General features: G+C 46.0%; 1 protein-coding gene across 2 annotated transcripts in view; it reads right to left on the bottom strand.

Moving 5' to 3' along the window:
• LOC141157495 (sodium- and chloride-dependent creatine transporter 1-like) overlaps positions 1 to 15,181 on the bottom strand; it is a 53,499-nt gene that overhangs the window by 21,342 nt on the left and 16,976 nt on the right. Inside the window, exon 2 of one of the 2 annotated variants that reach the window (XM_073644864.1) lies at positions 7,403 to 7,651. The exons of the other annotated variant lie outside the window; for it this stretch is intronic. Coding sequence (XP_073500965.1) covers positions 7,403 to 7,651 — 249 coding nt within the window. The remainder of the gene's footprint in view (positions 1 to 7,402; positions 7,652 to 15,181) is intronic. 2 annotated transcript variants of the gene reach the window in all.

The following is a 15,181-nucleotide window of genomic DNA, read 5'->3' as shown; positions in this document are numbered from 1 at the left end:
TGGATGCGGAAGGAGGGGGAAAGTCGCTCTGATTACTCATTGCAGTTTTTATATAGGTCACTCGGCATTACGAAAGTGACATAAGGAGCAATTATTATGTGGAGAGATGGAGGCAGGTCACAGAGCGGGGAGGCAGACATTATGGGCTGTGCTAATCTAATTCAATGGTTATGACCGGTGTAATGATATGAATATTTAAAGGAGTACAAACATCGCTATATAACATGAGCTTATAACACGTGACAATAACGCAGATACATTGGACAAAAAAAACACAAAAAGGTGCATAGCTTTTTTCTCCCCCCATACGTAGAGGTCTATCCTAAAACCCCGATATGCCAATGCAAAGTATGTCATTGGGCCACCTGCTATTAACACTGAGGTCCTCCTATACGGGCTTTGGCTTTTTTTTTTTTAAACTGCTTCGCTTTACCTGCAGCCACCACTAGATGGAGCTCACTACATTCAGATTTATAGGACCTGTACAAATACACATACTGTGAGCTCCCCCTAGTGGTGGCTGCAGGCGGATAAAATTATTTCCTTCTAGGTCTGTGCGGAGAATTTTGAAAAAAAAAGCCGCCCAGCGTACACAAGTTGTAAGGTAATCTGCACAGATTTACTTGCAATATATCCATTTTTTGCTCACACAGCCCTCTTTTAGGGGTCTGTCATCTTCTTGTACACCCCTATTGCTGGGGAGTCACTTGTGAGAGTAATAGTTACAAGATTTTAAAAAAGGGGGGAGAGGGGGTCACCCAGGGACCACCCGGAGAAACCGCCACTCAAACGGTATTGGCTGTTGCATTTTGTGGGAGAACAGCGAGCCCCTCTCTATTATGTAGGCTACACTGTTGCTTATAGAACGGCAAGGGCACATACTACACATCAGCATCCCCGTAGAGGTCACAAGGGGTGCGTTAATGCTATTTAAGGGGCACTGTTACTGCGCAACAGATAAAGTAATAGGGTCAAATATGGCAGCAATAGTGTCAGCATTGGGGTATCAGCAGGATAGGGAGCTTGTGCATGTTGGGAATAAGTGGAAACACGAGAAGAGAAACGTGTCTTTGGTGTAATCCCTACAGATGAGTCGTGGATGGAAGAAGTGGTCATGGTGGTCTGGGCCAGGTGAAAAAGACGGAAAAAGTGAACGGCTCCATCAGAAAGAACGTCAGCTGTACGTCACTGTATAACACTGTACTGTGATTGAGTATATTGGTCTGCAGACCTGGTATCTATATACAGTCACCATATGGCGGTATTATCAGTCTTCATTGAACTGATTTTTATTCAGTAACTTTTTGCATTTGTAAATGCCATCATCGGGTTAGGGGCTCATTCGGATGAGATTTGTCTGGCACGTTGCTGAGCCCCAAGCATCTCCTCTAAGAGGAAGCACAGCTCTGAAGTACAGACTGCTGCTCTCCTCAGTGAATACTGTGCTGGATCATGTGTTTTATATGACACCAAAGTGAACAGAGACAATTTACAAGTCCGTTTATTATTAGATGTCATTGACTACACGGGAGCCGCGTCACGTGCCCCTTTATAGCGGCTGTTGGCTCTGCCAGTCTCTAGGCAATTTAGAGTATGGCCATTAATAGCTAATGGGACGCCTGGAGGACTGCGGAGAGGAGGCGTCATTTTGCTATGAGATCAGCCTAGTAGAGTGCCGCAGTTATTTAAGGACATCACGTCGTAGCACGCTGCTGGTAATGGAAAGTCCAGGAAGAAGCCCAGAAATGGCTCCATAACAGCAGCGCTCTCTCAAAACGTGAGAGCGTTCAGGGGGCAACGGGTCTGAGAGCAAAGCCTGCCCAAAACGAGGCAGAAAACCCAAATCCTCCATCTGTTGCCCATAGCAACCAATCACAGTGCAGCTGTCATCTCACCAGAGCTCTTCAAGAAATGAAAGCTGCCCTCTGATTGAGCAAATCCCCGTAGCAACCAATGAGGCCCAATGTTGTCACCCGATACATAAATGAATTCCATGTGTGTAACATCCCTTCCTGCAAATGGCGGCACAGAGAGCGAAGGGGTCTACTGAGGGCAATCCATGTAGATTCCTAAGGCCCGGCAGACACAAGGAACGTCTTCACATTTAATTATGGTGTCAGAAATATGTTCCGGAACATTCTCTACAACATTTACAAGGCCAAAAAAAAACTGATAAGGGGGAAATGCTGACGAGATTAGCAATAGCAACATTGTAAAAGTCTGAAGATAACAAAATGTCACATAAAAAAAGGAAGAAAAAAAAAAAAAAGCAATAAAAAAAAATAATGAGAATAATGTTGAGAACTAATAACTTACTGATCTAGATAATTTCAAAGGAGATAGATAGTAATAATTATAGTTATAGATGGAAGGTAGATGATAAATAAAGATATAGGATAGAGTAACAATATCTATCTACAGTGCCTACAAGTAGTATTCAACCCCCTGCAGATTTAGCTGGTTGACACATGCGGAATTAACTTGGCATTGTGACATTTGTACTGTAGATCAGCCTGGAAGTGGGAAATGCTCTGCAGCAAATTTTTTTTTTTTTAAACGTTAAAAGTTAATTCAGAGTGTCATTTATTATTCAACCCCTCAAACCACAAGAATTCTGTTTGGTCCCCCTAAAGTATTAAGAAGTAGTTCAGGCACCAAGAATAATGAGCTTCACATGTGTGGATTAAAGATCTCTTTTGCCAGCCTTTTCTGACAATTTAAGACCCTCCCCAAACTTGTGAACAGCACTCAGACATGGTCATCATGGGAAAGACAAAGGAGCATTCCAAGGCCATCAGAGACAAGATCGTGGAGGGTCACAAGGCTGGCAAGGGGTACAAAACCCTTTCCAAGGAGTTGGGCCTACCTGTCTCCACTGTTGGGAGCATCATCCGTAAGTGGAAGGCTTATGGAACTACTGTTAGCCTTCCATGGCCTGGACAGCCTTTGAAAGTGTCCTCCCGTGCCGAGGCCAGGCTTGTCCGAAGAGTCAAGGCTAACCCAAGGACAACAAGGAAGGAGCTCCGGGAAGATCTCATGGCAGTGGGGACATTGGTTTCAGTCAATACCATAAGTAACGTACTCCACCGCAATGGTCTCCATTCCAGACGAGCCTGTATGGTACCTTTACTTTCAAAGCGTCATGTCAAGGCTCGTCTACAGTTTGCTCATGATCACTTGGAGGACTCTGAGACAGACTGGTTCAAGGTTCTATGGTCTGATGAGACCAAGATCGAGATCTTTGGTGCCAACCACACACGTGACGTTTGGAGACTGGATGGCACTGCATACGACCCCAAGAATACCATCCCTACAGTCAAGCATGGTGGTGGCAGCATCATGCTGTGGGGATGTTTCTCAGCCAAGGGGGTCTGGCCATCTGGTCCGCATCCATGGGAAGATGGATAGCACGGCCTACCTGGAGATTTTGGCCAAGAACCTCCGCTCCTCCATCAAGGATCTTAAGATGGGTCGTAATTTCATCTTCCAACAAGACAATGACCCAAAGCACACAGCCAAGAAAACCAAGGCCTGGTTCAAGAGGGAAAAAGTCAAGGTGTTGGAGTGGCCTAGTCAGTCTCCTGACCTTAACCCAATTGAAAACTTGTGGAAGGAGCTCAAGAATAAAGTCCACATGAGACACCCAAAGAACCTAGATAACTTGGAGAAGATCTGCATGGAGGAGTGGGCCAAGATAACTCCACAGAGCTGTGCCGGCCTGATCAGGTCTTATAAAAGACGATTATTAGCTGTAATTGCAAACAAGGGTTATTCCACAAAATATTAAACATAGGGGTTGTATAATAATTGAGCCACACTTATGTTTAAAATTTAATAAAATTCAACTGAGCAACATAACTTTTTGGTTTGTAAGATTTATGCTTCTGTTCATAAAACCTACTCTCGTTTGCAGTTTGAAGGCTCTAACTTATTTGCATCTTATCAAACCAGCTAAATCTGCAGGGGGTTGACTACTACTTGTAGGCACTGTATATCGTCGTAGAGAGAAACTTAAATCCATAAAGACATCTCCGGAAAAGCGACATATCACCCTCACATTGAACATATGGGATTAATTATAATTGGGGAAGTGAGAAACTGATTATAACTGGGGAAGTTAAAGAGCCGAGAACCTCGATTGAAACAGGGACCTCCTGGAGTGACCAGGTAATTACAACAGGGAATCTGCTCTGAGAACCAGCCACCCAGACTGGGATTTGTTTATTCAGAGGCGGAGAAGTACACTTCCGGGGAAAGAGTTTTCCCTGTTCAAAGCACTGGTTTTCAGACTTTTTGGAGCCAGTGATGAACATTGGAGTTAGCATTGATCCGATATTTATGGGAGATATATTTTTGGCATTGTAGCAAAGGGACAAACATAATGCATTCACTCACATCACTGTAAGGCTATTCTAACCCCTCAAACTTAATATTAGTCCAATGGATGACGCCATCCATATCATGTTCCATCTCTATAGAAAAGGTAAAAATCGCTATAGGAAACAGGACTACAATATCTACTACCTGGGACCTCCAGGGGCAAACATATCCTGAAAGTTGGGGATTTCATAAACTTCTAAGACCCAACGCATCCCACAACCAGGCCTCACATGAGCTCACCAAGCGGGGGGTATGGGAGCGTAACCTTGAACTAATAAAAAGCAGAATTTGGGCTGTTGTATTTTGTCAGTCCTGGAAGGTACAGCTTGCTGTAGGTTCTGTCCGTTTTCCTAAGGAGTACCTCCCTCCGCTAAGCTCTGATCCATGTCTGTGACAGCATACATACATACATACATACATACATACATAGCACTCCAAAAATCAGTGCCACACCAGATGGGCTAATTAAGCCACTTTCTTCACGGATTTTTGGAGTGCTGCATGCTCTTCTTTTTACATGTATATGACAGAGGCATAGTTGTTTGGAGGCCTTGCACCACTGTTTGCTTTTATGGTGCTATTCCAGTTTTTTACTACATCTATATTTCTATCCAAGGAAATTTGAACATATATATTTTTGGTTTTTCCCATTTTTCTTTTTGCTCTCATTTGAGAACCATGAAAACAACTGCCATGGAACCTGGTGTGTTCACTTACACTTTATATAAATAAATATAAACACTGCCTACCTTTCCGGATTAAATATATAAAATTTAATAGCGCTATTCCTCTTGCTCTGCAAACAGCACCCCTGAAGCTATACGCCACCTGTAATGGGTGTCCAATCGGCCTGTATAAACGATTGATGGTGGCAGCTAGTAGTTAATTTTCTTGTTGTGGAGTTTGCAGGGACCGTACCTGGGTATATATGTATATTCCATGAGTTGGAATCTGAGGTGTATATGCCATACGCTGACAGTTCCCAAATATCCGGCCTAGTAGTGGAAGTAGCTGCGGCCTCTTCCATCACTCGTCAGTCAATTGCGTAATTGCCCTGACTATTAGAGGCAGCGGAGGTGCGTCCCCTTACAAACAGGTGGCAGTGGTGGGATATCACAGATCATTGGTGATCTGGTTTGAGAAATCATTCCGGTCACTAAAAACCTTGCACGGTCCCTGCGAGGATTCTGTGCAGTTTTGAGGATTGGAACCAGTGTTTATTTATACCTGGGACAATACTGTACATGTAGCAATTACATCCCTCCCCCACAAGGAAAGTGGAGGTGTCAGAACCTCCCCACAAATGTATTATTGGGAACTGATCTGGGACGGTAAATACACTCAGGACAACCCTCCCAGATATCGTAATGCATGCGATTCAAATGTTAATAATCTGAATGTCAATGTCATGCATGATTATCATGTGTTTCGTTGTATAGGAAAACTCAGCCTGGTCACGTTGTGGGGTGATGTTGCTGAGGATCCCCTAAAAGAAGAGAGCATCAGTGATACGGGCGATGGGGGCAGACACTGGGATCATAAAGGAGGTGGGCCCGTGCAGGCAACCAGTGTCACGACGAACTGTGACATGGCCGGTGGTAGCTCCCACATAATTAGCATTGCTGCTGAGGTATCAGGGCATGCGGGGAAAGTTTTATCCCCAACCTGTCAGGATGGTGGGAAAGTGTCCCACAACCTGTCAGGGTGAGGGGGAAAGTGTTGTTATCCCCCAGGGAGACCGCCTGCATAGCTGCTGTCACCCGCAGTCAGAGTGCCCAGAATGCAGGCAACATGCTGCCTTCTGGACCCTCTTCAACCAACTAGCAGGGTAACAGGACCAGTTACTGACTCAGAGGGTTTCTGGGAGGTTGGGGCCTTAACGATGCTTCTGGATACCTCTAGCCAGTAGTTTCAGACTGTACAACCCATAGATGCCATATTTTTTTGGAGTTGTAGCAAAAAGGGACAAACATAGCGCATTCACTCACATCACCGTAAGGCTATTCTAACCCCTCCAATGTAATACTGGTCCAATGGATTATGCCATCCATACCGTGTTTTATCTCTATAGTAAGACAAAATCAAATAGAAAACATGACCACAATATCTCCCTCCTGGGACCAGCAGGGGTGAAGATATCCTGAAAGTTGGAGGGGGGATATCAAACTTCTAAAAGACCTACCACATCCCACAACCAGCCCCCATATGAGCTCACCAAAAGGAGGTATGTGGGCATAACCTTCATCTAATAAAATGCAGCACATGGGTTCTTGTATTTTTTCAGTCCTGGAAGGTACAGCTTGTAGTAGGTTCTGTCTGCTTTCCTAAGGAGTACCTCCCTCAGTCAAGCTCTGGGCCATTTCCATGACAGTTTTAGAAAATTTCTTCTGTTATCCTTTTTATCCTATGTATGTGTATATACCGTATTGTTTTGATACAGTGTGTGTGTGTGTGTGTGTGTGTGTGTGTGTGTGTGTGTGTGTGTGTGTGTGTGTGTGTGTGTGTGTGTGTAATATATATCTCAACTTGCTCTGTTAACCGCACCTCTGAAGCCATACACTACCTGTAAAAGGTGTCCAATCAACCTGTATAAGCGACTGGTGGAGGCAGTAGTTTCTTTTGCTTTTGTGGAGGTGGCAGTGACTGTACTGGGTATATATGTACTGTATATTTCCATGCATTGGAATCTGAAGTGTATATACCATACGCTCACTGTGAGTTGCCCAATAACCGGCCTAATAGTGGAAGCAGCCGAGGCCTCGTCCATCACTCGTCAGTCAGTTGCGTAATTGTCCTGACTATTAGAGGCAGCAAAGATGTGTCCCCCGACACTGGTGGCATCTGCACGACTCCTCCTTTTTCATCCTTGCAACACACACACACACACACACACTACTACAACCGGATTGTTTGGGAGGCTTTGCGCCTACTATTTTTCTATTATTCCATTACTATTTTTGGCAGATATAACAGTTAGATATGCTAGACTTGTAGATAGAAGATAAATATTTTTAGCCCTTACCTCCACCATTCTTGTAGCAGAGGTATGGAAATCTCCATACGTTTCCCAAACCAACAGCGAAACCCACACAGGACATGATGAAATCCATCTGACGAGTCCATGTCTCTCTCTCTGGGATGGGTATTTTCACTGGGCCCATAGCGGACAGCACCAGAGGAGCGATCACCGCCTTCTCTTCTGGGACGGTTTCCCCCCCGCCTCCTGTCTCTGATCCCTCTATTTCTGGGGCACTGGAGCTCCCATCTTTCTCTGCAGAAATACAAAAACAAATCATTTGCCTATGCTATGGTTATAATCATCACATAGGCTTTAAAAATTAAAATTGCTTCTAATCAGGAGCTTCCCTTTAACCCCGTAATGTATGTCAGTCAGGGTTGGGTGTATGGAGCAAAGTATCTGACGTCCACCTCTGACAGCAACGACCGGAGTTCGCTCTGATGGCTGCTCTTTAACCATTTAGATGTAGCTATTAATCACTGACGGGGTATTTAAATGGTCTGGTTGCCAATGTGAGAGCCCACCAGCTACAAGTAGTCCCTCTGTGGTGTGATTGGAGGGACACTGAGGGGCCATGGCCTCTGAAAGACCACTGAAGGCCCCATAGCTGCCATTTTGTCCTTCTGAATGTCAGTATAACTAAAAACAAAACTATGGTATGGCATAGTAAAAGCGATCGCAGGCTCATGTCCTGTAATAATAATAATAAATAATAACATTATTATTATTATTAAGTCCCCTTTGTTCAAATTATTATATTAAAAAATATTTGGTATTTCTATGTTTGGAAAAGTCCAATCTATCAAAATATAAATAAACCAACCTGTACAATATAAGGTGTAAAAAAAAACAAACAAACAAAAAAAAACACTATAAACTTTTTTTGGGTTAATGCACTTCCAACCACCAAAAATGGAAATAAAATTAATCAAAACATCATGTGTGCTACAATATGGTACCAATAAAAACCACAGCTCGTCACAAAAAAACAAGCCCTCACAGCCATCAACGGAAACAAAATTACGGATTTCAAAAAAAGGCGAAAAAAAAACCCCAAAACTTTTTACTTACAAAGTTTTGATTTGAGAATATATTAGTATACACATATACATGTTTTTCTCAATATCTGACATGAAATCAGAATAAACCTTTCCCATTTTAGGACAATTAGGATTACCATCATTTTTAATATTTGCCAAATGACAGAATGAGAGAGAGAATGTTTTAAGGCATTTTTATTACTTACTGCAAAGTCAAAAGTTTACATACACTGAGATTACTATGCCTTTAAACAATTCTGGACCGCCCATATGATGATGTCATGTGTTTGGAAGCTTCTGGCTTTTAAGCAACATCTGAGTTAGAGACATCTGTGGATGTACTTTAATGCACACCTGAAACACACTGCTTCTTTGTGTAGCATCATGGGAAAGTCTAAAACAATCAGCCAAGATACCTGTCACGGGTGTGTCGCCACGAAGATAGTCACGATTACACAGCCTGACTTCTCGCAGCTGACTTTTTGGTGCTTTGTGTTTTTCGGCAGTGAGGGAGTTAATTCTCTCTCTCTCTGTGCTAGACGAGGTCCAGCCTCGCCCAGCTGCAATCAATGCTGCTGTAGTGAGACTCCTTCAAATGCCTGCTGGTCTGTTAGGGAAGTGTCGGTGAAAGCATTTCATGCAGACAAACAGAGCGGATCGTGGTATTTGGAGTTTCAGAGATAAGTGTATTCGGAGAGTTTTTTCTCTTCCTCGCTTTATCATTTATCTCCTTTCCCGTTGGTGTTTCCTCTGTTGTAGTTGTGTAGTTTTTGTATGCAAGGTGGTTTTGGTTTTTCCCTTGTACTGTCTCGTTCGTCTAAGTACTGTGTGTGGGCATATTATTACTTGTCCCCTTTTGTTGTGATCGGGGTCCTTCTCAGGACTAGATTACTTAGGTGCAGGGATCCTCAGGAGGTAGGGGTTACGCTGGCGGCCTGGACCTCTGTACCTTTAACAGTACCTCCAGGTTGAGGGATTAGTCAGGGCCCCAGCTTAGGGTCAGCTTAGGCCCCCTACCTCCAGTATACAGAGACAGCGTGACATTTTCACCGACCACTTAGTTTTTCTCCAGCTACCATGGATCCAGTAGCCGGTCTAGCTCGGCAGTTGCAGAGTTTGTCCATGGAGCTGGCGGACGTTAGGTCCAAGGTTTTGCATCCTCAGGAGCAAGCCGGACCAGAACTTAAAGTAGCTCTCCCTGACAGGTTCACTGGGGGGCGGGACAAGTTTTTTGTTTTCCGGGAGGCATGCAAGTTGTACTTTCGGCTGCGGCCTCGGTCATCGGGGAGTGAAGAACAAAGGGTGGGAATTGTCATCTCGCTCCTACAAGGGGACCCACAATCTTGGGCGTTCTCTCTTCCCCCGGGCTCCCCGGCTCTCCAGTCAGTGGATAGGTTTTTCGCTGCTCTGGGACTTGTATATGATGACCCAGATCGGATCTCCCTTGCTGAGTCTAAGTTACGTAGGATCCAGCAGGGAGATCGTCCGGCGGAGGAATTCTGTTCGGAGTTCCGTAGGTGGGCCACGGACACCCAGTGGAATGACCCGGCTCTTAGGAGCCAGTTTTGTCAAGGTTTATCCGACAAATTACAGGATGTGTTGGCACAGTATGACTCTCCCGCGTCACTGGAAGCCGCTATGGCCCTTGCTATTCGCGTTGACAGACGGCTTCGGGAGAGGTGCGGGATAACTCTACCCCCTGTGATGACTCCACCTCCTACAAGGTCCCCTCATATGGTGGTTCCCCTGGTCAGTCCAGAGGAGCCTATGCAATTAGGAGGGACATCATTTCGGGGGAGGGGACCGGTGGTGCGCCATAAGACAGGAAGGTGTTTCTTCTGCGGGAGAAAGGGACATTTTATTGGAGGGTGTCCATCCCGTCCCTTGCAGAGTGAAGAGTCGTCGGAAAACTGTTGATCCCAGGTTGTGTGGTGGACGGCAATCTGGGAGTAGGTATTTCGTCCCTAGGTTCGTCTCAGTTTCTCGTACCGGCGGAGGTGGTGGTGGGTACGAGAACTGAGAGGATATCTGTTCTTCTGGATAGTGGGGCCGGGGCTAATCTGGTTGATGCTCGGTTTGCCCGGGTTCAAGGTATGCGATTGAGTGAGTTGGCTAAACCCATCCCCATATTCTCGATCGATGCCAGGCCTCTCGGTCAGGGAAGTTTTTTGCAAGCTGTGCATGACGTAAAACTTCAAGTGGGGGCGATACATAAAGAACTGTTGTCTTGCTACGTGTTGGAGGGTCTTCCCACTCCTATAGTGTTGGGCCTTCCTTGGTTAACTAAGCATAACCCGGTTATTAATTGGCAAACCAGAGAGATAAGCCAATGGAGTAAATTCTGTAATAAAAACTGCATGAACACGGTCATCGGTGCGGTTACTCCTTGGGTCTTACCTTCATTTCTGGCGGACTTTGAGGATGTATTCTCGGAGAAAGGGTGTCAGGAACTACCTCCTCATCGCGAGTATGACTGTTCTGTAAAACTGCTCCCTGAGGCCAAGTTACCTAAAGCTAGGTTGTATAACCTTTCTGGTCCTGAGAGGCAGGTCATGAAGGATTATATTTCAGAAAGTCTGGCTAAGGGGCATATTAGACCTTCATCTTCACCGGTGGCTGCGGGGTTCTTCTTTGTTAAGAAGAAAGATGGAGGCCTACGCCCTTGCCTGGATTTCCGTGAACTTAATCGGATTACGGTCCGAGATCCGTATCCGCTCCCACTTATTCCCGATCTCTTTAATCAGATCGTGGGCGCCAAATGGTTCTCTAAGTTGGATCTCAGGGGGGCGTACAATCTGATTAGGATGAAGGAGGGGGATGAGTGGAAGACGGCGTTTAACACTCCGGAGGGGCATTATGAGAACCTTATCATGCCATTCGGTCTGACTAATGCCCCGGCGGTGTTCCAACACTTTGTTAATGACATTTTTCGCCGCCTGGTGGGACAGTTTGTTGTCATATATCTGGATGATATCTTAATTTACTCGCCGGATCTGGTGTCTCATCAGGAGCACGTTAGGCAGGTGTTACAGATCTTGCGGGATAATAAACTGTATGCCAAATGGGAAAAGTGTGTGTTCGCCGTACAGGAACTCCAGTTTTTAGGCTTCCTGGTTTCAGCGTCCGGTTTTCGTATGGACCCTGGGAAAGTGCGGGCAGTTCTTGAGTGGGATCGGCCAGAGAATCTTAAGGCACTACAACGTTTCCTGGGGTTTGCTAATTATTACCGGAAGTCCATTCGTAATTTCTCGTCCATGGTTAAGCCTCTCACAGACATGACTAAAAAGGGGATGGATTTTTCTAGGTGGTCTGACAAGGCTTGTCAAGCATTCTCCTCCTTGAAAAAAATGTTTTGCCTCGGCACCCATACTCATTCAACCTGATGCGTCACAGCCATTCATTGTAGAGGTAGACGCTTCCGAGGTAGGGGTGGGAGCAGTATTGTCACAAGGTTCGTCCCCTGGTAAGTGGCATCCGTGCGCCTTTTTCTCTAAAAAATTGTCGTCCGCTGAGAGGAATTACGATGTCGGCAATAGGGAACTCTTGGCCATTAAGTTAGCTTTTGAGGAGTGGCGCCATTTTTTGGAGGGGGCAGTCCATCCAGTCACCGTCATCACCGATCACAAGAACCTGCTATATCTGGAGTCCGCGAAACGTCTGAATCCCAGACAAGCTAGGTGGTCATTGTTTTTTACCAGGTTTAATTTTGTCGTTACATATCGTCCTGGGTCAAAAAATGTAAAGGCGGATGCCTTATCTCGTAGTTTCCCTGGGGCCGGGAATACGGACGACCCGATTCCTATCCTTCAGGAGGGGGTGGTGGTTTCGGCAGTATGCTCCGAGCTGGAGGAGGAGGTATTGGAGGCTCAGGGGGACGCCCCTGTTGGACCTCCGGGGAGACTGTTTGTTCCAGATCAGTTGCGACAAAAGGTGATCGAGGCACACCATAACTCAGTTTTTGCAGGACACCCGGGGAGTAGAGCAACTGTGGATCTCCTCTCGCGTCGGTTTTGGTGGCCTAACTTACATAAGGAGGTGGTAACTTTTGTCGCGTCCTGTGGGGTTTGTGCGCGCTCTAAGACCTCACATACCCGTCCGTCTGGGGCCCTCTTACCTTTGAAGATCCCGGAGCGTCCTTGGACTCATCTGTCTATGGACTTTATTACGGACCTCCCTCCGTCTTCGGGTAAAACGGTCATACTCGTTGTAGTGGACAGGTTCAGCAAGATGGCACATTTTATCGCTCTTCCGGCTCTCCCTAATGCTAAAACTCTTGCGCAGGTGTTCATTGGGGAGATTATGAGGCTTCACGGGGTACCCTCCGAGGTGGTGTCTGATCGGGGGTCTCAGTTTGTGTCCAAGTTCTGGAAGGCGTTTTGTGCACGGCGGGGGATGCATTTGTCGTTCTCATCGGCTTTTCATCCTCAGACCAATGGTCAGACGGAACGTATGAACCAGAGCTTGGAGACATATCTCCGGTGTTTTGTGTCAGAGAACCAGGAGGACTGGGCTTCTTTCTTACCTCTGGCAGAGTTTGCTCTTAATAATAGGCGGAGCGAGTCCACTGGTAAGTCCCCGTTTTTTGGGGCATATGGTTTTCACCCCCAGTTTTGTACTTTCAGTAGGGGGGGCTCTTCGGGGGTTCCTGAGGAGGAACGATTTTCCTCATCACTCGCTTCAGTATGGAGAGGGGTGCTGAAGAATCTGAATACTATGGGGAACCGATACAAACGTATGGCTGATAGGAGGAGAGTGTCTGGTCCGGACCTAAGTGTGAACGATCGGGTATGGTTGTCTACCAGGAATATAAAACTTAAGGTTCCCTCCTGGAAACTGGGTCCCAGGTTCATCGGGCCATACAGAATCAGTTCTATTATTAATCCGGTGGCATTCCGTCTTGACCTCCCCCCTACGTTTAAAATTCACAACGTGTTCCACAGATCGTTGCTTAAGAGGTATGTGGCGCCGGTGATACCGTCACCTTTACCTCATCCTCCAGTGGTGGTCAATGGTAACTTGGAGTTCCAGGTATCGAGGGTCATCGATTCACGCTTTAATCGCCGGTCCCTTCAGTACCTGGTTCATTGGAAGGGGTATGGTCCTGAGGAGAGGATGTGGGTTCCTGCGTCGGATATTAACGCAGACCGATTAGTTCGGGCCTTCCACACGACTCACCCGGATAAACCTGGCCCTGAGGGTCCGGAGGCCCCTCGTAGAAGGGGGGGTACTGTCACGGGTGTGTCGCCACGAAGATAGTCACGATTACACAGCCTGACTTCTCGCAGCTGACTTTTTGGTGCTTTGTGTTTTTCGGCAGTGAGGGAGTTAATTCTCTCTCTCTCTGTGCTAGACGAGGTCCAGCCTCGCCCAGCTGCAATCAATGCTGCTGTAGTGAGACTCCTTCAAATGCCTGCTGGTCTGTTAGGGAAGTGTCGGTGAAAGCATTTCATGCAGAGAAACAGAGCGGATCGTGGTATTTGGAGTTTCAGAGATAAGTGTATTCGGAGAGTTTTTTCTCTTCCTCGCTTTATCATTTATCTCCTTTCCCGTTGGTGTTCCCTCTGTTGTAGTTGTGTAGTTTTTGTATGCAAGGTGGTTTTGGTTTTTCCCTTGTACTGTCTCGTTCGTCTAAGTACTGTGTGTGGGCATATTATTACTTGTCCCCTTTTGTTGTGATCGGGGTCCTTCTCAGGACTAGATTACTTAGGTGCAGGGATCCTCAGGAGGTAGGGGTTACGCTGGCGGCCTGGACCTCTGTACCTTTAACAGTACCTCCAGGTTGAGGGATTAGTCAGGGCCCCAGCTTAGGGTCAGCTTAGGCCCCCTACCTCCAGTATACAGAGACAGCGTGACAATACCAGGAAGAGAATTGTGGACTTGCACAAGTCTGGCACATCCTTGGGTACAATTTCAAGATACCTGAAGGTGCCTCGTTCATCTGTACAAACAATAATACGCAAGTACAAACAAGATGGGAATGTCCAGCCATCATACCGCTCAGGAAGGAGACGGGTTCTGTGTCCCAGAGATGAACGTGCTTTGTTCTGACATGTGCATATCAACCCAAGGACAAAAGCAAAAGACCTTGTGAAGATGATGGCAGAAGCTGGTAAGATTGTGTCAATGTCCAGAGTGAAACGAGTTCTGTAACATGGACTGAAAGGCCACTCTGCCAGGAAGAAGCCATTACTCCTAAAGAAACATAAAGCCAGATTAATGTTTGCAAATGCACACAGGAACAAAGACCTTAATTTTTGGAGACATGTCCTGTGATCTGATGAAACTAAAATTGAACTTTTTGGGCATAATGACCATCGTTACGTTTGTAGGAAAAAGGGAGAAGCTTGGAAGCCTAAAAACACCATCCCAACTGTGAAACACGGGGGTGGCAGCATCATGTTGTGGGGTTGTTTTGCTGCAGGAGGGACTGGTGCACGTCACAAAATAGATGGTATCATGAGAAAAGAAGATTATGTGACAATACTGAAGCAACATCTCAAGACATCAGCCAGGAAGGTAAAGCTTGAGCGGAAATGGGTCTTCCAAATGGACAATGCCCTAAAGCATACTGCCAAAATGGTAACAAAGTAGCTGAAGGATAACAAAGTCCATGTTTTGGAGTGGCCATCACAAAGCCCTGATCTCAATCCTATTGAAAATTTATGGGCAAAGCTGAAAAGGCTGCGAGCAAGACGACCTACAAACCTGGATCAGTGACACCAGTTTTGTCAGGAGGAATCGG

This window comes from Phyllobates terribilis, unplaced genomic scaffold, assembly GCF_046119375.1.
Source record: "Phyllobates terribilis strain yellow unplaced genomic scaffold, ASM4611937v1 Scaffold_8__6_contigs__length_399053987, whole genome shotgun sequence".
Lineage (NCBI taxonomy): Eukaryota > Metazoa > Chordata > Amphibia > Anura > Dendrobatidae > Phyllobates > Phyllobates terribilis.
This window is presented reverse-complemented; position numbering and strand designations above follow the sequence as displayed.